This window comes from Heterocephalus glaber, unplaced genomic scaffold, assembly GCF_053883595.1.
Source record: "Heterocephalus glaber isolate CG9 unplaced genomic scaffold, H.glaber_assembly_v1.0 deba00001606, whole genome shotgun sequence".
NCBI lineage: Eukaryota > Metazoa > Chordata > Mammalia > Rodentia > Bathyergidae > Heterocephalus > Heterocephalus glaber.
The window spans coordinates 40,202,642-40,225,497 of NW_028258377.1; the positions used below are offsets into that span (position 1 = coordinate 40,202,642).

At 57.8% G+C, this 22,856-nt stretch overlaps 1 protein-coding gene across 9 annotated transcripts in view; it reads right to left on the bottom strand.

Annotated features, from left to right (window-relative positions):
* The window catches only part of Tnip1 (TNFAIP3 interacting protein 1), a 42,341-nt gene that overhangs the window by 9,595 nt on the left and 9,890 nt on the right, over positions 1-22,856 (bottom strand). For 7 of the 9 annotated variants that reach the window (XM_021241862.2, XM_004836656.3, XM_087194578.1 and 4 more), the window contains exons 2-11: positions 18,022-18,193; positions 16,873-17,001; positions 15,574-15,659; positions 13,540-13,623; positions 11,341-11,532; positions 7,478-7,572; positions 5,917-6,040; positions 1,958-2,047; positions 1,374-1,439; positions 1,089-1,220 (exon numbers count right to left, since the gene is read on the bottom strand). In XM_021241862.2, the coding sequence (XP_021097521.2) occupies positions 1,089-1,220; positions 1,374-1,439; positions 1,958-2,047; positions 5,917-6,040; positions 7,478-7,572; positions 11,341-11,532; positions 13,540-13,623; positions 15,574-15,659; positions 16,873-17,001; positions 18,022-18,157 (1,134 nt within the window). In that variant the 5' untranslated portion in view covers positions 18,158-18,193. The remainder of the gene's footprint in view (positions 1-1,088; positions 1,221-1,373; positions 1,440-1,957; positions 2,048-5,916; positions 6,041-7,477; positions 7,573-11,340; positions 11,533-13,539; positions 13,624-15,573; positions 15,660-16,872; positions 17,002-18,021; positions 18,194-22,856) is intronic. The other 2 variants (XM_087194579.1, XM_087194580.1) reach the window with 1 other exon arrangement.

Below are 22,856 nucleotides of genomic sequence, written 5' to 3' on the forward strand. Positions count from 1 at the left end.
TGCCAGTGATGCACTCGCGCGCGTGGAGGAGGACAGGCCACAGGCCAGGCTCTGCCCAGCCCGTGGGTCCCACAGTCAGCATTCTCCAAACCACTGGGCGGCTGGAGGTGCATGGGGGTCGCTGTGGACTCCCCACTCAGCAGGCTCTAGGGTGAAGCAGGCCTCTGTCGCTCAGAGCCACACTTGTCTGTAAACGGCTCCTCAGCCGACAGGGAAGAGCTGTCAGAGCCCAGGGCTTTATCTCACCTACCCCCAGCCACGTGGGGAAGGGCCCAAGGGCCATCAAGCCCGCTTCGAGTCACAAGCTGTGCCAGGCACTCACGAGGGCAGAGGACGAGGCCCCTCCCTCCCTGGATCTGAGACACAGCTGAGCGCCCGGAAAGGCCGCTGGGTGTCACATGCTAAGGAGAGGAAGCAGGGCTGGAATGCAGTCCGCATTGGCAATGCCCAGTTCCCACGGAGGGAGCCATGGGGCCATAATTACCATGCGGAGGGCCTGGGAGCCGCACGGCCCTTCCTCCGTACCCTGCACCAGAGTCCTGGGGGGCCCCGGCTGGCAGAGCAGACGTCGTTTCTTCATGGGCCCCTGACACCCCCAGACTGAATCTGGCACCCACATCCCCACACTCTGTCCCTGCGACTTCCTCCTGCAGTACGTTACACTCGTTCGGTTATTTCATGAGCTGTTCAGCCCTGCCTCTTGCCCGCTGGGAGGGCTAGACAGTGCCCAGGGCCTGGGACACACTGGTGAGGCGATGTGAGGGTGGGACACATCCATCCTGGCCCGGCCCTGCAAGCGGCCTCAGGACTACACGCTGAGCAAAGCCCCAGCCTGCTGCTCATGGCTCCTGCGCTGCACACTTCCTGGTATAGCTCCCTGGATTCCAAGATTCTAACTGAACACAAAGTTCTTCAGAAAGAAAACAAGAAAACCCAAAAAGCAACAGCTAACCCAGCCTGATTTCCAGAGGGGAGACTGAGGCAGAAGGAAGGACAGGGCCCCGCCCCGAGTGCCAGCTCTGGCTCTTGGCCCCCAGGGCCCTCTGGCGGGCAGCAGGGCGCAGAACACAGGGCCGGGTCACACTTGCCTCCTCCATTTCAATCTTGGACTTGGCCAGCAGGAGCTTTCGGTCAAAGTCACGCTGCTTCTGTTCCCGCTCGGCCTCCAGGTCTGCCACCTGCTTCTGCAGGTCCCCCAGCTTCTGGCGCAGCTCGGTGATCTGGGTGGAGGCAGCAGGAGGGAGCGGTGAGGGCAGGGGGCCAGGCTCGTCTTCACCGGCCCGACCACCGACCACCACCCGAGTCTCCGCTGGGCCTCCCTCAAAGCAGCAAGATGAAGACGCCCCGCGGGCACCCCAGGAGGCCCACAGTACCTTCTGCTCATACTGTTGCTTCATGGAGCGGAAGTGCTGGTCCCACTGCTTGTTCACCTCCAGCAGCTGAGGGAAGAGCTGGGTTAGAAGCAGGGAAGGACGGAGAGGGTCGACTCCTCATCCTGCACACCAGCTTCCCGCAGTGCAGTGCGTGCAGCGGGCGGACTTCTCAAACGCCCCAGGCTCCTCCAAGGGCTCCCTCCGTATCTGCCCCTGCACGCTCCCCTAACCCTAGACACAGTCACCATCGGGCCTGTATCAAAAGTCACGTTTCACCAACAGAAGGCGTGGGCTTCGCCCTGGGCCCAGGGCGGCCTGTGCTGGATGCGAGGCAAGGGGAGAGCTGGAACTCGGGACACTCCGGGGCAGACGGGAGCCCCCACCAGAAGCTCCTCTGCCATCACCTCCTCCATCCACAGCTCATCAGGGGAGCCCCCCAGCCTCCCAGGCTTCCGGGCCTCAGAGTGACGCTGTGGGGCTGTGGGCAGACCAGGAGGATGGCAGCCGGGGCTTGGGGGCCAGGCAGGGCCGCAACCTGCGCGGCCCCGGAGGGCAGGGGTCTCCCTGACTGAGCGGCCACCCACCTCCATGCGCTGCTGCTCCAGCATCTTCACCTTCTTCTCAGCCGCACCTGGGGCGGCCACCCCTGGGCCCTTGCCCGCCAGCACTCCAGCCTGAGGAGAAACACGGCTGTCCCAGCGCCTCCACTACTCTCCCACCCGCTGTCCTGCCAGGGCCCAGCCCCGCCTCCCCCACCCTAGCCAACCCTTCCGGGAGACCCAGCCTCTCCCCCACTCCCCAGCCTTCTCTGCTGGGCTCCACCCCCAGGTGCTGCTGGCCACGCCCCTCCCACCTATGCACGTCAGCCCAGGAGGGAAGAGTTACTATTAGCCGGGAGTGATAGCGCAGGCCTGTGATCCCAGCCCTCAGGAGGCTGAGGCAGGAGGATCGCTGAGTTTGAGGCCAGCCTGGGCTACACAGTGAGTTCAAGGTCTGCCTGAACTACATAGTGGGACCCTGTCTCAAGAAATCAAAATATAAATAGTTGCGTATTTTTGAAGTTTTATCAAACTTTTATCAACATTAAAGTTTTGCAAACACATTTATTTAAAAAGCATTTTTTAGGACGAAAACTATTTTTTAGGACTCACGGTTAGTACATGCATGTATCTTTCCTAGCTCTATCCTCCGGAAGGGCCTACAGCAGGGACACCCCAGTAGCAATGCATACACCTAGCTTGCTTGTTTGTTTGGTTTTGAGACAGGGTCTCACTATGTAGTTCAGGCTGGCCTTGAACTCACAGTGATACTCCTGCCTCTGCCTCCCGAGTGCTGAATCCACAGCTTGGTTTCTAAATACTATTTTTTAATACAAAGAAATAGAACTCCCTTGAGAAGTGGTTAACTCTAGGGCTGGAGCAGAGAAAATATCAAGTGACTTTGGAGAATGGTACAGTGTCAGAGGTTACGAGAGTGCTCAGAATAACAATGGTAATAGCAATAAAAGGGACACAAGGGGGCACGGGAAACAACGTCAAAGGGTTTCCCGTGCCAAAGCTAAACAATTTCAACAGCTAAATAAGGCCTAATAGTGCTGGGTCTTACAGCACGGTGTAAAATGGCCTTGACTCTGCAATGATATGAGGAAATAGCTAATAAGGACATAAGCAACACAGCTTCACAGGAGATTTTCAATTACAATGTGGACAGAATGAGCGCAACACAAAATCACCTTTAGGAAACAGCAGTGATAAGGCTGTGATTCAATCCCCGGCATCAAAACAACCAGAAAAAGGCTGTGGTGAGATCCACCACTGCGCTCTAAAATCACCGAAGAATGAAGCTTTAAGGAGAAGTGGGATGTTTTCATGGTCTCAAAATTTCTCCCCCAAAATATCTGTTAAAACCAGGCACAGTGCACATTCCTATAACCCCAGTGATTTGGGAGGCAGAGACAGGAAGACAGAAAATTTGAGACCAGACCGGGCAACTCAGTGAGACCCCGTTTCAAAACAAGATTTAAAAAGCGCTAGTGGCCGGGGATTTAGCTCAGTGGTTCCGCCACCTGCCTTGCAAGCGCAAGGTGCCGAGTTCAATCCCCGGTACCAAAAAAAAGAGTGCCGGAGATGTGGCTGAGGTACAGCAGTTGCCTACCATGTTTCAGGTCCTGGGTTTGATCACCACTACTGGAGGGGACCCCAAACCAAAAAGAAAAGTAAAAATTTTAAGTTACTAATGAAAAATGAGTCACTGAGTCTCTGGTTGTCGACCCACCTGACAGCACCTGAACCAAGTCATCGAGGTTAGAAGTGCTAACACAGCTGATGTCAGGCGGCTCAGCTGTGAGCCACTGCACACGCGTGTGCACAGAGCGGCACTCCTGTGAGACCCTTGCCCAAATCCACAACACATTCTAATCACGGGAAAACAGCAGATAAACCCAGACTGAAGAGCATTCTACAAAACAACTGGCCAGGGCAGTGCCAAGTGTGGAGGTCAGGAAAATAAGGAACAGCTGGGATCGTCCTGGACAGCGGGAGCTCAAGATGGGACAACTCAGTGCCACGGGAGCCTGCATTCCAGAGCGGCACACCGCGTGTGAGCCACACAGGAGACAGGGCCCAGTGGAGGCTGAAGCACGGCTGACGGCACCGCACTCAGGCACCTCCTGGTCTGGACGGCTGAATCAGGGACAATGGGGCATCAGTGCAGCCCAGAGGAGGGGTGTGAGAACTCTGGACTATTTTACCACATGTTTAAAATGATCTCAAAACAGAGTTTTAAAATTAAATAAAAAGCATTGAAGTGAAACCACAGAACAAGGCTCTGAGAGCAGAAACTGAGCCTTGGCTTTATCTCTAGGACCTGTGCAACCCTCACCCTGCCTGGGCCGAGGGGTGAGAAGATGAAACAGGAGGTGTCTCTGCAAGCCACCCAGACCTCTGACACCAGGGCTCCCCGCTGGGCTGGGAGGTGCAACTGTGGGGCTCGTGCGCCCTCTACGGGCTGAGCCTACAAGCACAGTGACAGCAGGGAGCGAGGCGGGGACAGGCCTGGCCCTCAGGTCTGCTGCCTGCTGGGGTGAGCTGTCCCGCTATAGGGAAGAAGAGGAAGGGGAGGGAGGGCGTCAGGGTCCTGCGTGCTGCACCCGGAACCCTCACAGAGAAGAATGGAGCGGGGGAGGAGTGGGAAGAGCCAGAGGCCGAGGCCGCGGGCCTGACGGCTGGCAGCGATCTGCTCACCGTTTCCCAAGACGAAGAGCTTCCTGTGCGCTGCATCAGCGCGGACTCCCCACAGCTCCGAGGGAGGTGTCACCTCCTCTGTGCTACAGAGGAGGAAGCCGAGGCCCAGAGAGTCTGTGGGACTTGTCCCAGGCTGTGGTATGGGCAACAGCTGGAGCTGGGCCCCGGGACATGCCCCTGATGGGACGGTGGCCACTTCCTCCCTGACGGCTCGAGCAGCCTCCGGTCTCGGGGCGGTGGGTGAGGGTGGAGGATGTGGAGGTGCCGGGAAGCAGAGGCCTGCGCACAGAACTCCACTGCGGCCGCTCGAGCACCCCTGGGAGGTCAGGACAGCCCACGGCCTCCTCAAGGGGCTGGTGAAGGCAGGCCTGGAGCTGGGGGCAACTGGAGGGGCAGAGGAGCCCCGGGCTGACTCAGAAGCCGCTCACCTAGCGCTTCCCTGCCTGTACCCACGTCCTCCCAAGGGCGCAACGACAATGTGGGGCCCCGCCAGACCTCTCATCACAGCTGTAGAGAACAGGAAGGGCCCGGGCCTGCCCCGCTAGCACAAGGCAGGAGGACCACAGGAGACCACAGATTGGCAAGCCCTGCTGCACAGTAACAAGGAGTTACTGAGGTACCCAGCTTGTTAACGACACTGAGCCCTACTGTGCAGCCATTAAACCCCATTTAAGGGAAGACATACATGATGGTAAAGAGCTGGGACTCAGGGCATAGTGAGGCTGGGCAAGGGGCACTTGGGACCTGCTGTGAACCAGGACCGGCCCTGGAGGTGGCGGGAGGGCGTGGCCGGCCCTGGGCACGACTGGGCTATGCTGAAGCTGGCCAGAGCCCCAGCCTCCACTTCAGAGGCTCCCGGGTGTGACCGCAGGAGCTGAGCAGGATCCCGAGGGCCCCCTAAGCCAACGCCCTAATTCTTCCTGAGAGGTTAAAATGACATCTGGGAGGCCCCCTTTAAGAGGGTGACAACTGGAATGTGCTTGGGGACTGTGCCCAGACCGCCACCATCTACACACAATGGCTGAGTGACTGGCAGCTAGTGAGCCAGGAGAGGCCCAGAGCCCGCAGATCTGAGCATGTGTCCCGGGGAACGGATGAGATGCTCCGCCGGCCGCAGTCAGGGCAAAGGCTAAGGAGTGGACGCCGGGCAGGAGGTGTCAGACAAGCTGTGGAATGCCGTGTGCTATCCAGACCTGCCTGCCTCAGTGTGGCTGTGGAGGCGAGAGCTCATAATCGCACAGGTGGTGAAGACGCTGGGTACCAGCACCCAGGACACCACAGCAGGGCTTCTAACCACATACCTGCTGCTGTCCGGCCACCCCCTGCTTGCCAGCACTCTCCAGCTTTGGCGAGCCTGGCTGCCCGCAGGTCCCCTCTTTGTTGCTGCCGCTCATCAACAACTTCTTGAGCTCCATATTTTCCTCCCTGGGATGGAAGTAAACAGAGAAGTCACGATGCTGGCCCAGGGAGAAGGAGCAGGCAGGGCCTCAGACCTACTGCCATGTGAGCTCCAGGAAGCCTGGGCGGCACAGCAAGATCCTGACACCCACCCTCAAGGAGGCCCGAAAGAGCATCCTCCACTAGGTTTCCCAGAAGCCTCTGGGGCTCGGCAGCAAGGCACCTGCACATGGCCACGAGAGCTGCAGACCTGTCCAACCCTGCTTCAGTAGCCCGCCCACCCTCTCCAGCCACTCAGCATCCAGGCAGAGCAGGACGAGGCCTCCGTGTGGTGCTGGCGGGTCCCGGGCGCCACACTGGCACTTGTGGGTCTCCCCTGATATCACAGGAAGAGCAGCCACAGGCTCAGGGTCTTCACTAGCAGTGACACTGAGCCACCAACTGCTGATATCCTTAAGTAAAAATGAGGTCAAACTAAAATCTTAAGAATGTAATAAGATCAGCGTTATAGGATAGAAGTGGTGATATGGATTCGGGGATGACTGAAATATGGAAGACATTTCTTTAAATTCTATTTGCCAGAGATTTTCCACTCAATACCCAACAACCTGGGAAGTGAAGCAGCTTTTCCCGTCACACAGTGAGGACTTACATCGTGGCCTTCTAATGCATGAGTCTTTCCTCCAGCCTGCCGTTCTGCGTCAATGGATGGAGTTGGTATGGCTATAAAACCCCCACTCCCTGGCCAACCAAAAGTGGATACAGACATGCTGGTGGGGGCTCAGTACACATCCCTGTGGCCATGCTGAAGCACATTACTTCTCTCTCTGTTGACTGTATCGGGGTGTGTGGGGTACACAACACCACCTCTCCTGTACATGTGGAGGCACTGCAGCATCTCGCACATGCCGAGCAAGGAGACCGGGCTCTTGTGAGACCAAAGCAAGGCCCTGCCTCTCTCTGGGCCTCAGCCCCCCTCACACAAGGAGGGGTTTGGCCCTCACGACTGCAGAGCTCTGACAATGAACCTGCGCCCACCTGCATCACAGAAACAGACAGGTGATGAAATGCAGGCTCCTACCTCGCACCCAGCGCCAGGAGCAAGTCCTGCCAAGGAGGGAGGGAGGGAGTGGAAACCGGCATCACCCTCCTGGACTCTCAGTTCAGGCTGAGGCCCACTAACACAGTCCAGACGAAGGACTTGGCTGGCCACCAGGGGGCAGCAATGCCCTGGGGAGACAACTGTCACTTCCAGGCTAAGGAGGCAGGTCCCCAAGGGGAGGCTCTCAGGCACAGCTCACAGTCGCCAAGGTATTAAAAGGGCCTGAGAGAAAACACCAAAGACACCAAGGAGCTGAGCAAGAGCCCTGCATCCTAACAGCTCCAAGCACCGGGTCCTCGGCGCCAACACCTGCGTGACACCCACAGTCCTGCCGCCCACCCTCGCCCCTCCCACATGCTCACCGCAGCCTCTCCGCAGCCTGATCCCGCTGCTCCAGGCCCTTGTCCAGCTTGGCCTTCAGGGCCTCATTCTCTTTCCGAAGCTGCTCACACAGGGTCTGGGGGGGGTGGGTGGATGGGGCAAGAGTAAGCAGAGGGCGCCCCTTTCCCATGCAGGTGGGGCTGGGAACCAGGGTGTGGCCCAGGGCCCAAGCCTTAGCCCCTGAACAGGCCTCCCCGGGTCCCTTAAGGGACAGCCGTGGGTCGGCCGGGCCATCTGGCTCCTCCTTGGGAGTGGGCTGTGAGGGCGCTGACCAGGCCTCCTGGTCCTCCAGGCGGAGCTCCACCTGGCTCCCTTCACCACCCCACCCACCTCTCCTCTGCCCTCTTACCTTAGATCAGGGGTTATCTCCGCAGGGGAGGGACTCCCACGCCCAGCCCAGCGAGGTTAGGGCACCTCATTACCCCCGCCCGAAGGCCATTCTCAGCCTTGCACTTGTGGTGAGTACAGTGGAACAACTTTCTAAATTCATGTTTTCTTTCTTTCTTTTGGTACCGATCGAACTCGGGACTTGGCGCCTTCGAGGCAGGCGGTGGTAAATCCATGTTCCCTAATACCCACGCCCGCACTCACCAGCAGTTGGGGCACTCTCAGAGGCCAGAGCCCTTCCCCACTCTCGTCCCCTGCCAGATCCCCAGCCCTGTCAAGCCGCTGAAGCAGCCCATGGCCTCGTGGCCGAGTGGGTGACTGAAGAACTAAGGACCAGGCGAGGCCATGGAGCCAGTGAGAGCAGAACAGGCTGCAGTCCGAGCAAGTGGGCGGGCGGGCGGCAGACAGGCACGGGCAGCTCCTCACCACGCCCTCCTGAGGTGGCCTCCTCCACAGAAGGGGACAGCTGCTCCTTCCCTGCCTCCCTCAGGGTCACTGGGTAAGGCCACAGTGCGAGGGCCTCGCCCGCCGTCAGGGGTGCTCGGAGAGGACTTGTGGCCGGAGCACCTGGCGGGGGGCGGACCCGGCCTCCCTTGTGCGGGAAGAGGGGAAGGTGTCACCAGGCAGCGCCGATGCAGTCAATGGAAGCGCTCAGATGTGCACCAGGGCTGGCTGCCTGTCCAGTCTCCTCGGGACTCACACAACTTCCCCAAAGCTAAGTAATTCATCTCCGTCTTGAAGGCAGGGACACCAGGTAAGATAATTTGCATGAAGCTGTACCACAACTGATGATCACCATGGGGCTGGGTGTGGTAGTGCACACCTGTAATCCCAGCTACTTGGGAGGCGGCTAAGGCAGCAGGAGCTTGAGTCTGAGGCCGGCTTGGGCAACTCAGTGAAACTTTGTCTCAAAATGAAAAATGGCTGGGGATGCAGCTCAGTGATGAGAGTGCCCCTGGGTTTGATCTCCAGTCTGACACACACACACACACACACACACACACACACACACACACACACACAAGGGAGAAAGAAAAAAACCCTCACCCCTAGACTTACACTACCCTTGGAGACCCTAAACCAGCGTCTCTTTCCTCTGTGATTAAAGAGCGAAAAAGCCAGTGGTGGAGCAGGAGGTCAGCCAGCCCTTGAGCGATGCTGGGGCCAGAGACGCTGCCTCTCTGCAAGGAGCCCAGCTGCCCTCCCACGCCTGGGCTCACTGCAATGGGACACAACGAGAGCTAAGTGACCGTGCCTCTTCTAGGCTGGCTCCACACAATCCCTGGGTCTCATTTCACCTGGAGAGGCGCTAAGGGTCTAAGAACAGTGAGGAGCAGAAACAAGCCCTGCCGCCCAGGTCTGAGGGGCACTTCTGCCATGTCACCCGGGAGACTCCAGTGCTGGCCCCTTCTAGAAGGTGGAGTCCTGGAAGGGCTGAGCGCAGGAGAAAGCCTTGCCCGGGAGCCTGAGGCCCAGGAGACAGGACGCTGCTGCTCCTGGCTCCCTGCATGCTGCATGAGGCCTCGAAAATGTTTGCTGAGCATGAATGAGCGAATGAATGTGGAGGAATTGGAGTTTCACCCCGCCCACAGCCCTGTGATGGATGGGCGGGGCCTCCTGGAAACAGAGCATCCTGCTCCTGGTCACGGGAGGCCACCACGGGGCCCTGCCTACTGCTCTTCCAGGCTGGAGGGGAGCTCCCCGGCTTCTGAGGAAACGGCCCGAGCGCACACCGGGTGGTCAGAGGCAGCATCACCTGTCAAGGGCCTGGAGCATGCCTTGGTACCAGGGACTGAACCCAGACCTTGCGTTTGCCAGGCCCCTTGCTCTGCTCACTCACTCACTCAGCAATGAGCAGGGAGGGTAGGAGTTGGGCTACAGGGGACACGGCGGGCTAGGGACCGGCCTGCCTGGCACGGCCTGTGTCCCAGCAGAACGTGCAAGGAAGAGAAAAGCTGAGCAAGAAACTACTGCCAGTTGGGTGGGGATGGAGCTCAGTGGTGCCACCGCCTGCCTCGAAAGCGGAAGGTCCCGAGTTCGATCCCTGGTACCAAAGAAAGAAAAAGAAGGAAGCAGGCAGAGCTGCATACAGAAAGCTAAGGCTGGCGAGACCGTCAGGAAGCTGATCTCCCTCTCGGCTGATGTTCCCAGTGACCTCAGCCCACACTGTGCCTGGACAGCAACGCTCCCGTGGCACCTGAAAGGGCTCCTTTCCCTCGGCCTGCCCTGCAGCCCTCCACGCTGTGCCCTCCACCTCTGCCCTCTCTCCCCATCTCCCTCCTCGTGCCACACTCCCAGCCTGGACATATGCTGCTCTCGTCCACCCCGGCTGCCTGAGGTCGCACAGGGGCCCCTCAGGGCACTTGAACGCCTGTGACACGACACCGCTGACCAGGGGCTGGCAGGGACGAGAGAGGCGTTAGGGTGTGGCTCTGTCCCCACTGCCACAGACACTCGGTCCTGAGCAGTTCCCCGGGATCTTCGGAAGGATCACCGGCGTTACAGGGATCTTCCACCTCCAGAGCCCCCGAGGCCAGGACTGCCCGGCGGGCGGCCATCCTCACGCCGCCCTGCACTGACTCGTGTCCTGCACTATCCTCTCCATGGCACCAGGCGCTTCCTGTGTATCACCTTGCTCAGTACAGCCACCACATGGGGAAGGCACCCGGCTCATCTTGCAGAGAGGAGAAACAACCTGTCCAAGGTCACACAGCTATGAAGAACCAGGGCCCACGTAAGTCCAAGGCCTGGGCTGGTGCAGCAGGGCAACCTGCCTATCCCCTACACAGGGAAGCTTTGAGAAAGAACTCTCTCAGGCAGGCAGGCTGGGATGGTGCTTAAGGACACGGGCTTCTGTTTGGCTGCACTGCGGATTTAGCCCAGGACCTCCACACATCCTCAGCCATTTAAAACATTATTTTGACATAGGGTGTTGCCAAGCTGTTAAACTGCCCAAGCTGGGCCAGCACTTTTGATCCGCCTGCCTCAGCGTCCAGAGTGCTGGGATTACTGGTGAGCGCCACCATGCCTGGCTAAGGACAGGACCTTTAGGATATGGCAGGCTGAGGTTCCAGTTCTGACTCCATTTACCAGCTGGGTGACCCTGGGCAAGAAGCATCATTCCTCGGGCTGTTTCCCCACTGTGACATGGGCGCCGCACTGGCTTCTGCCTCGGGGTGCAAGGGGAGCCTTTGTCCCCCCAAGAAGAACAAAGGCAGGGTCACCCCTAGCTGCCACGCCACCCCCGGCCGCCCCCTGCCCAGCAAGGTGCACTGCCCGCCGCAGGTTTCCCCACCTCCTTCTCTCCCTCACACCGCCCCACAACTTCCTCACAGCCCTGCCTTTGGCACCCTGAATGGGAAGCTCAAAGTCTGCCTTCGACGCAGCCCTCGCAGGGGCCCTGGCACCCAGGATGCCCCGAGAGCTGGAGGGGTGGAGGGGCGAGGGGCAGGTTCACCTGCAGGATGGAGGTGCGCTGCTCGTTCCTGTGCACCTTGGAGGCCAGCCGGTTGAACTCCAGGGCCATGCGGCCCAGGTGCGTGAAGAGCTGCCGCTGGTCTGGCTCCTCGGCGCACACGCTCAGGGTGGTCTCCAGGCGCTGCAGGTGCTGCATCAGGTTGCTGTCCTCTCGGGGCAGGGGGCGCGGTTCCTGTGGGAGGGGGCACCACTGCTCTCTGCCAAGGCCCCCGCAGGTGCCCCCAGCCCATCCCCACTGCTGCACAGCCCCGTCGGCTCCGCCCAGGCTTCCGGTGAGGAGCCAGGAACACAGAAGCAGCAGTGCCCGCAAAGAGACATCCCCATGTGTGCATCCCTGCCTCAGCTCAAGGAGGCTCAACACAGGAGCCACAACTCTCCTGGGAAGGTCTAAATAGTCACCTGCTTCTCAAAGGGCCCAAGACTCCAAAGAGCTGGAAATCACAGCCCTAGTTAGTTCAGAGAATCCCTCCCAGTAAAGTCCATGTGGATCTCAGGCAAGATAATCCATCTCGCCAAAGACACTGCCGGGGACGGGTCCATGCCAGGACCACACGGGCCTGGCTTCCCCCAGCAACAGGAGGGATGGAGCTGCCCCTACCCCTGCCCCTGCCTGAGCTCCTGTGCTTCTCTGGGCTTCATTCCCACAGCTTCCTCTCTACCTCTGCAAATCCTGCTCCTGTGTCCCCACCCTGCCGATGCTCTGGTCTTCCAGGAATGGGAATTACAGGGCATCCCAGCTATGGGAACTCTGGGCTCAGGGTGTAAACCAAGGCACGGACAGAAGGCATTTGCCACAGCTGCCCGGTGAGTCAGAGGCACAGCGTGGCAGGAGCTGAGAGTTCCAGGCCTCAATCAGTGCTCCGCCTTGCAGCAGCTGGGCACTGGGTGCTGTCGGCCCTGTCTGCTAACCCAGCTCAGCACTGCGCTGCCTCCCCACGGACTCGTTCCACAAACGATCAAAAGGGGCTGACGTCGCTTTCTCTACTTAAGTCTCATGGGGTGCTTCAAACCCCTTGGATCTCTCCACCTAGCCTACCCTCTTCCCGGGCAGGAGGCAAGCTCCTCCCAGCTCAGCAGACTTCGCACACTGTAGGGTAGGATGGACTTATCAGAGAGGCGAGGTCACTGCCCAAGTGACAATCTCCAACGGCGGGGTCATGCCTCTTCAGCCAACGTTTCAGACTCTTCAGGGACAGAACAGGACAACGGACGCAGACCCCCGGGAGACACAACATGGACCCTTCCTAACAGCACTGTACAGCAGCCTGGTGCTAACAAGCCTCTCCTCCCTGGAGGGAGGCTGGATGGCCCCTTCACACACCCGCGAAGCGTCTGAACAGAAGAGCAGCTTCAGCTACCCAGATCTTTACGGAAGAGGCAGCAGGAAGCACAGTATCACAAAGGGTTAGAGCAAGTATTACTGGCACAACGCTAATTTTATCTTTTGGTACTGGGATCGAACTCAGGACCTGGCTCTTGCCAGGGAGGTACACTGCCACTGAGCTAAATCCCCAGCTTAATGCTAAATTTATTTATTTATTTATTATTTTTTGCACAACACTGATTTTAAGGTTCCCAGTCAGAAGGCAGGGAGAAGGAAGTAAGAATCTTCCAGACTGTTCACAATGGCTTGCCACTAAGGCTGACATTTTAGGCGAGAAAAGAAGGAAGACGTAGTTGGGATAAAGGTCGCAAAGTGCAAGGCACAGAATGCAGATGCTGGGAAGATACTTCGGAGCTGAGCGGCTGTGTGCATGCAGGTGCTGTATGAGTGCGCAAATGAGAAGCCTAACCTCCAACCCTACAGCCCGCACACAAGGGCAAGATGAGCCACCTGCCTCAGAGGCCCTGGGCCTTCCTGGCTCTTCCACTCCCCCTGGGTGAGAACCCCACAGACCCGCAGGGCCAAGCCCCACTGTGTGGAGGTGACTGCCCATGGGGCCAGGGCTGGCAGAGTGCCCAGACTCACAACAGTTGGGCGCTGTGTGCCCCACTTCAGGGAAGTCACCAGCTGAGGATCTGCATATGAAAGCGAGAAGCACCTGCCACCCTGGGCCCCGTGTCCCTTGTGACTCCAAGGTACCCAAGGGATGCGGGTGGGTTCCACGGCACTCACACAGGAGAGCTGACGTGGCAGAGAGGAAACAGCAGGATGCGCTCAGGGGCCCCAGCCACTCACCATGGAGTTTCTGGGGAGGCTGCTGCTTTCCGGTGGAGAATGCTGCTCCTCGGTGGGGACCACTTCAAATTCCGAGGATGTGCCCTGTGGAGGGGTTAGCCGCTGCCCAAGAGAGCACACCCAGCCCTCTTCTTGGACTGCACCCCCAAGAGCAGCGAGGGGCAGAACAGGATGTGACCGCCTCTCACGCCTAGCGCCACCAGGGAGCCTACTCTGTGCAGCTGAGCTTGCAGGGTGGCACCCGAGCCTGAGGGCGGCCCCTGGCGACAGCCAGTTTCTCAGCCCTAAAGCAGGGATGCTGGGCAGGCTGACCCTGGACTGGGACTTCAGGGTTACCTTCTGTTCAGTTCTGCACTGAGGGCCGAACCCACACGCTGGGCAAGTGCACTACCCATGTCCCGACATCCCCAGGCTTGTATGTTAATTTTAAGACAGTACCTGGGATTACAGGTGTGCACCACCACGCTCAGCTATGATTCCTTTTTTTTTTTTGGTACCAGGGCAAGGCAGGCTGCTGAACCACTGAGCTAAATCCCCAGCCCTATAATTACATTTTTAAAGGCTTGTACTTTTAGAATGTGTTCATGACCTTTATGAACCCTCAAAGCCACCCGTGGAGAGGGTCCAGGGGTGGCACCCTTGGGACAGCTAAGGACACAGAGGTCATGCAGACAGTGCAGAGCAGGCACTGGGCCTGTGACTGCAGCTCTGCTATGGCGTCAGCTGCCTGCTCACCCACATGGCTCTGACAGCTTGGAGACCACAGGCAACAGCTGCTATGGCTCCCACCAGACAAGCTCGTGTGCCAGTCTCAGAGTGGACTGACCTAAGAAAAGTCCCAAGAGTTCAACAAATGCAGAGACTTTCAGAACTCACCCAAACCCACAGGGATCAGCCAATCTCGTATTTTTTTGTACCTCTCGGGCATTCCCGGTAGACATCCCTGCTTGTTCACCTGACTGATGGGCCAATGGTCCATCTGAACCTACACTGGCTTTAGGATTCCCATTAAAACTGGCTGCAAAGACCAATTCTTGCCTGGTGTGGTGGATCACCCTGTAATCCCAGCACTCGGGAGGCTGAGGCAGGAGGACTGCTGTGAATTCGAGGCCAGCCTGGGCTACATAGTGAGTTCAAGGCCAGCCTGAACTACAAAGCAAGATCCTGTCTCAAAATACAAAAACAGGGCCAGGGATTTAGCTCAGTGGTGTGCTGCCTGCCTTGAAAGCCTGCAAGGAACCAAGTTTGATCCCCGGTACCAAAGACACAAAAACAAAAAGACTGTCTTAGCCTTCATTTGTCTAGGGCCAGGGCAGGATGGAAGAAACCACACCCAGATTCCAGCTGAGACTCCTGAGCACCATGACCTCAACTCTGGACTGAACCCTGCCCTAGAAAGCCCTGCCCGACCCTTCACATTCCCAGTTAACTGTGAGACCTCAAGGAAGCCCCTTTGGTCCCTGGGCTTGATCTGCAGGAGGAAGATGGTAAACTAGAGTTGCTTGGGCACCTCCAAGACCGAGGATACCAAACCACCCTTCCAGACCTGCAGAGGGTACTTTTTTCTTTGAGACAGGGTCTCTCTGTGTAGTCCGAGGTGACCTTGAACTCACTATGTAGCCCAGGCTGGCCTCAAATTTGAAGCAATCCTCCTGCCTCTGCCTCCAGAGTGCTGGGATTCCAGGCGTGCACCACCACACCCAGCTGCAGGAGGATAACTCTCGGGCAGTCTGGGCCTCATGTCACAGATCTACTTTCCCAGCACCAGGCAGTCAGGGCGCACTTAACATTATCCAGTCTGGTAAAACAAACTCACTGCACACACCGGGTCTTCCGGGTAAGTTTCAACTACAATGTTCACTTCAAAATGGGCAAACTGATGCCTCACAGGGCTTGAGACTGACTTGCTCAGTACCACCTAGCAGGTGAGAACACTGTTTTCTTGGCCTCAACCCTTGTTCTTCATATTTTTGTATCTATCGGTAGGATCGTGAAGTCCGGCAAACTCCAGCCACAGCTCCAAATGCAACTTACGCTGGATGGAGGTTTTGGGACTGGTGCGGACTTGTCGCTCGGGGGTGCAGGAGCACTGGGTGGTGCTGGGACATTTGTGTCCTTCCCTGGAAAAATCGAGATCATGGATGAAGAGACCGGAAAGGGGGCCCAGATGGCGGTCCCTCAAGGATGCTGCCTGACTGGAGAGCTCTCCCTCAGATTCCCCACGGGAGCCAGGGAGATGGGCTGGGAGGCTCTCTCGGACAGCAGTGACGGGGCCAGAGTCTGGACAGCAGCCTCCCTGGACTCCCTAAGGTGGCCCCCGCTACCTGGGCCTGCCTCAGTGGTGACATAAACACAATGATTTACAATCAAGTGCTCTTATAACTATTTTCCTGGCAATGTATCCCCATCTTAAAGTAAGGAAACAGGAAACAGGTTTGGCAAGACCAACCTGCCCACAGTCACCCCACCAGCAACTGCAAACCAGGACCCAAGCTGAGCCGTCTCCCCGAGCTCCTAGGGCTTTCCTACTGGAAGATCGGAGGTGGCCCTGCTTCACACTGGGATAGATGGGCACCCAGCAGGGACTCCGAAAGCACTGCTGAATGGACCAGTGGAGGCTGGAGATGTCCACTGACCACAGCACAGTGCATTCAGATCCCGGCTTCCTCCATTTGTCCACACAGCCCAGCAGAAGGCTGTCGCACTGGGCTGGGCAGGGATGGGAAGGCGCAGCTGCAGCGGGAGGCCACTGAGCCCATGTTCCCTGTCCTGACTCAGCCCTAGACTGGAAGACAGGCTGGAGTGATGCAGGATGACCACACAAGGACTCTGGCACTCTCCTTTAACAGGTAACGTCTGAAATATGCCACAGCAGGCAAATCCAGATTCTTCTCTGAGCTTCAGCTTCTCTAATGACAAAACACAGTGGAGAGGGGGCAGAGCAGAAAGATGCCGACTCATGTGCTAGCTCTGAGAGACAGGAGGCAGCCACCTGGCACACTGTGCCTGGCACAGCACTGCTGCTTAAGTATCTGCTGAATAAACATGCCAGTAAAGGTCCTGGGGCCACATCTTGGGTGCAGTGGATCACTGTGACTTATTACTGTGTGCCAGGCCTCAGGAGTACTGAGTCAACAGTCAGTTTTAACAAGACCGTGAAGTCCCTTCCAGATCTTCTGACTTTTCTGGGGGATTCTGCAGCCAAAATAAGAGAGGGATGTGGCCTAAGGATAAATGAAGGGGATGTGGCTTCAGGGTGAAAAGAGAATGCTCTGTTCACGGCTGAGGCAGCTGGGGTACAGGGAAAGGTACAGTCGCCCTGACTCCTCGTACCTGTGAACTCAGCCAGGTGGTCAAAGGAGCCCAAGGAAGGAGCAGGTGGCAGCTCACTGTCCTTGACGAGCTCCTCAGCCTTCTGCCGGAGCCTGGATGCCTCCATCTGGGATTCTTCCAAAAGCTCCCCTGGAGAGACAATTGGGGAAGAAGGAGCAACAAGGACGCACTTGGCTCAGTGCAGGGCTTCTTCTCTCTGTCCTGTGGCCCACACCTCCCTCTGCCTGGCTCTCAAGGCCCAGGCCCTAGACTTCACTACCACCACTGCTCTGCAGCCCCGGTGGGACTGCCACGCTGGCCCACCAGCGGAACCAGGTTAGAGTGAGGAAGAGGACCCAGCAATCAGGGAAATGAATGCAGGGAAGGAAGGAAGGACTCCAGGTCCTCTAGCACCCTCCTTCCTGTCTTACTCCCCATACCTGGCCAGGGCACAGGAAGCCAGGGGGTCTCTAGGGGCTGCCACCCTGGTACCCAGAGCAAGCCACAGCCTAAGCCCACTGCCAGCACGGTGGAGACCCTGCGAAGAACACCCAGCACTCCAGGCCTCAGTATTCCTTCTCTAATGCAAAAGCGCACATTCCACCCTTCCCTCCCATAGGCATCCCGTGAGGGGCCTGCCAAGGAAAGGAAAGGATCTGAAAAGACAGGGAGCTATGCTCCCACCACCTCCAAACGGAGACCAGAGCAGGTGGCATCGGGGCAGAGGAAGCGTTTTAGGAGCTGGAGGGTGAAGAAGTCTGAAAGGCCTGGCATGGAGGAGACCACATGTGTGCCGGTATGGGGACAATTCGGGTAGGCAGTGGGCATAGCTTGAGCAGACGCCAGAAAGGAAACTGAGGGACGGAATGCCACTCGGCTTCAAGTGGGCTCTGCTCCTTGTGCCGCCTCTTGGCTGTCCTGGCAAGGCTGGCTCTCCCCATCAGTCATGGCTCTCCCCATGCCAGATCAGGCCCACAAACGGCCCTCCCAACCCCGACCCCCATCCCATGCACCAAGGTGCTTTGGGTTGATGGGCTGGAATCAGGGCTGGGAAAGGTCACTAGCTCACAGAAGTGCATACAAACACACCCATGGGCAGGCCACGTGGCCTGGGGGGGCAGAGGGAGATCTGGGAACAGGCTCCCAAGGAGGCAGTGGGTGCTGCTTTACCTAACATCTTTATCCCTTGCATTTTTTCCTTCAGCCGTGAATTCTCCTCCACTAGGCGTACAAAAGCTGCAGATGCCTCTCCTGGAGGTGTGCTGCCCCCGGGGTCGTAGATCCGGTAGGGTCCTCTCCCTTCCATGAGGGTGGCTCAGCCCCTGCCGTGGTGCCCACCTGGCTGTAAGGACAACAGCAGTGTATCATGGGGCTGGCCAGGCCACTGGGGCTTTCTTTCTGGAGAAGCTCTACTCTGCCAATGCTCCAAAAAGCAATCCACATGGCCCAGAACAGACCCAGAACAGAGCCAGGCATTTCAGGCTGGTCTGACCACAGCAAAGGGAGCACAGCAGTGGGCCCCTTTGATCTGGATACTCTGCTCCTACTAATGCAACCGGAGAACAGACGGCGCTGTTTCTTTCAGCGGCCTCGCTGCACTGCCAGCTCATTTGGGACAGCAGTCAACTACAGGGCTGCAGTGTGCAGTACAAGAAAGGACTGCACTTGGAACGAGAAAGCCTGAGTTTGTGGCTTGTGTGATGCGCCCAGGACAGGAATCCCGCAGCCTCAGTGCCCAACACCGTGTCAGCTAGGAAGTAAATGCCCCTGGACGTTCACCAATGAATAAATGGCCTAAGCCATTAACTCACAGTGGGATGGGAGAGTCCCATCCCCTTTTTGATGAGGGGAAACGAGAGTGTTAAACTCAATCAGTGAACTTTACAGTGAAGGAGAAAAACCCTGACTAATATTTAGTACGCTGTCACCCTCTTCCTCTGGTCCCAGGTCACGAGCGGTCCATCCCTTCCAGTTCTAATGAACAGAAGAATTTCCCGTCAAACCACTGTCTATTTATTTGTACAGCAAGTTTCTCGGTATTAATCTGTTCGATCTCAGCTGCTTTATTTCATTTGCAATCATTCTGCAAAGTGATTTCAGAATCCTAATGACCATCACCTGAGAGAAACGCTCTTCTCACTCGCCCATTCATTCAATGACAAGTTACTGAGCCGCCTCGAGCTGGGGTCCAGGCTGGGTATCGGGAAATCCTCACTCCCGAAAGGCCATGTTCAAATCCCCCCGAGAGCCTGACCAGAGTGAGCAGAGACAGTATGCACAGCCAGGCTCTCGCAGGCAAAAGTCCTCGTGGGGCTTACCTCCTAGTAGCAGAGCAGAAAGGATGCTAGGCAACACAGGGTTTCAGCTGACAAAAAAGTCAGTAACAAAAATTAGGCAGGAAAGACGGGCCAGGGACTTTCATTTTAAAAGGAGAAGCAGGAAAGGCCTTGAAGAGGAAGAGCTGTTTCAGCGATGACCTGGTAAGAGGTGAGGAGATGGTAAGAGGGGAGCTGCCTGGAGAAGAAAATTCCAGGCAGAGAGCAGCAAGACCCAGTAATGAGAACGCCCCCAGCGCCCAGCTCTAGGAACAGCACGCAAAGCTCCCAGTGCATCCAACAAGGGCCTCAGAAAGACGCCGGGAGGGCCCAAAATCTCCTCCCCAAACCACCCCCCAAGGCAAAACCTGTCCTCCTTAGGGGTCCTCAAAGGCCCTTTAAAAGGAAAGTGAACCAGGATGAATTTAATCTCGCCACTGGTTAATCACCAGGTCACCTGCCGGTGGTTCAGTATTCAGGTGTATTCTCTCCATCAAGCTACACAGCAACCCTGAGACACACCCAACATCATCCATACGGACACAGTGGAGGCCCAGCAGGTTAAGGAACTCAGCCAAGTGACAAGGCGGCAGGCAGGCAGCAGGAGCAAAGCCAGCTCCACCTGCCTGGAAGGGCTTTAGCTTTAGGACCTACATCCAGCCAGGCCCCAGCGCCCTCTGCAAGACAGGCCGGAGGGGGACAGAGGGATCTCGAGCTCCACACAGGGCAGACCCAGGCTGCCAGTAACCTCTGGCTCCTCCCCTTGCCCTGCAGCTAAGAACTAACAAGGGTTTTGCCAAGAGGTCCACAGGATGGAAGGGAACAGAAAGAAAAATAAGGTTCTGCCGAGCAAAGCACCTCCCCCAAAGTCTGACGAACAGAGACAAACACGCACCGCAAGAGGCCCCCACAGGCAAAGAACAGCTGCCCACCTTGCAACACAAAAGTCACCACTTGCTCAAGGGAGGCTTATTTTTAACTTCAAAGGTCAATGTGCACAGCAGTGCAAGACAGAAGTACCCACTGAACTATGGGAGTTGGAGTCAGAGTGGTAAAATGCCTGGCCCGACTTGGGCACCCCCCAAAAGCACTAAGGTGAGGTGAGGGTCTTCCCCAGCCCGCCCTTCTCCTCACCTGGAGGGAACAAAGAGGCCGGAGTGTGCATGGCCCATCCCCACATTCCTGTTACTGGAACAGGAAGGTGGGCCACCCCTGAGAGGTGCACGAAGTTCACAGATGGGGAAACTGAGGGCTGGAGGGGACTGGAGCTGCCTTGAAAGGTAAGTAGCAGCAGGTGTCTGGGGACCTGGCCACTCTGCAGGTGCCCTAAACACACATTGATCAACACTATGCTCGGTGCACGTCATTTTCAGCTCCATGTCTGCTTCCTCAGTAGATCAGAAGCCCCCCGTGGAGGACCTCGGCCGCCCTGTGTGCTGGGTACTCCAGGGAGTGGCTCACTATGGCCCCAACTCGGAGCAGGGCAACTGAGAGACCCTGGCCCTCACTTCCCGAGAGGCTGTGTCCAAACACCCCAGGGAGAGCCTCCGTGTGACCCTGAGCAGAGGCACTGTGCACTACACACCTCCACGCCACAACCAGGGCACCGTGTGCAGCTGAGCTCCCTCAGATGTGAGGCCAAGCGACAGGGGCTGCAGGTTCAGAACCCGACACTCCCTCCGCGTCCCTTGAACCCAGTGATGCCCAGTTTGTCTCTGCACTGGCGAGCCGACAAGGAAGGGGCTCAGGCAGCAAAACACAGGGTGCACAGGGCTGTCTTCCCCGCTACAGCCTTGGGGGGCTTGGGACAAAGAAGCTGCAGGAGAAAACTCCCTGAGATCAGAGGGGCTGCCCAAGGGCAGGCCTGGACCCCTGGAGCAAAGAGGCAGCGGCACGGGGATTTCCAAGGCCTGCTGATCTCAGGGCCAGCTGGCCATCAGCAGTCCCAGATGACCCAGGTGGACAGGAACTCTCCCTGTGGTGAGTGCCAGCTGAGTCTCCTGTCCTGGAGAACCATGCTCAGGATGACAGCTGGACCGGAATCTCCCAGAACGAAGCCACCCTTATTACCAAGCGGAGGGAAGGTGCTCAGAAAGTCAGTGAATGAAGGCGCATCAGGCCTCACAGGCAGCAAGAGTGTGTGCAGCGGAGAAGGCAGCACTGACCCCACGTGGGGCGGCAGCAGGAGTCAGGTACGAGCTCAGCCGGCTCTCCACGGCAGCACAAGCAGGGCCCAGAGCAGGGAAGGCCAGGGTCACAAAACAGGCAGAAAGGCGCCAGGACTAGGAGTCCCCGTCCTCTCCCCAGTGTGCCCACCGCCCCACCCTGCATTTCCACTCCTGCCCTGTGATCCCACTGCAAACCAGAGGCCCTTGCCTGTCCTCTGTGGGGTCCGGCTCCAGACTCTGCATCCCACTGGGCCTGACCCACCTTGCCTAAAGGCCATACGGCAGCAGGTGACCCCTGGCACTGGGATAGCACCAGAAACAGCCACTCTCAGAGAGTAGCTGGCCCAGACTTTCCAGGAGAAGATGCTGAGGCAGAGTGGGAGGGGGCTTCCCACAGCTCGCCCCAGGGGCTCGGGGGCTCCCCCCAGAACCAGAAAGGCCCGGACTGAGGGCAGAGGAGGGCCCAGACAGAGCGGGTCAGGCGGCAACCACAGAGGGTGAAGATGAGGTGATGCTGTGAGATCTGGGAGGCTCCCTGCAAGCAGGGGCGCAGAGCCCCAAATCAGAGTCACCCAGGGAGAGAAGGCGGAAGGGCGCGGGACTTGGAACTGACCACACAGCCCACACTGACCAAGCCTCCCAGCGGGTCTGAGCATGTCAGCCACTGCCACGTTCTGAGGCTGCAGGTGTGGGGGTGGGGGAACAGGAAGGTCCCCAGACCCCCTAAATGGTGTTAATTTGCACACCCACTAGCATTTGTCAAATAATACTTTCCCAAGCACTGGTTTTCCGTCCGATTGTCACCATGGCACCGGGAAGGTAGGGCTGATGTGCATCTGACAGACGGGGAAACCAAAGCCCAGCCGGGGACTTCATTGGCCCAATTTAATGCCACCGGTGGCCCTACACCCGTGAGGAAGTGCAGTCTCCCTGGTGAAGGGAACAGCTCAAGCTCCCAGGAGGTCAAGGTGGCAATGTGCATACACACACACCCCAGGGACGGAGTCTCCAGGAAAGAGAGCTCAGAACACAGTCGTCTCCTGCTGCGGAAGGGAGGAGGTGGGCCTGGACAGAAACTGTGTGAGGTCCTAATGCTGGCCAGAGGACAGCAGGGGACCCACACCTCAGGACCTGGCAGTGAGTCAAGGAGAGGGACGAGCACACTGGAGATGAGGAAAGGGTCCAACAGGGTCGAGGAGGGAGAGGCAAGTCAGGGGCTAGCGCCACCCTGGAGGGGAGGGGGAGGGCACCCTGGGCCTTGCCCACTAGTCAGGCTCCGCCCCAGCACCCCCAACCCCCCTCCCGTCCGTCCCCCTCCCGCTGTGGGACCAGCTGGGCCACTCACTCACTCCCCCTTTCTGGGCCTCAGCCACCTCATCTGCAAAACAGGAATCCTAAAAGTACCTCCTGGTGTAAGTTTAAATAAATTAAATGAAGCATGATGTATAAGTTGGAAGGGGGTTTTCACTTTCTATTACATATTTTCTGATGCTTTATTTAACAAGAGACATATTCATTTTAT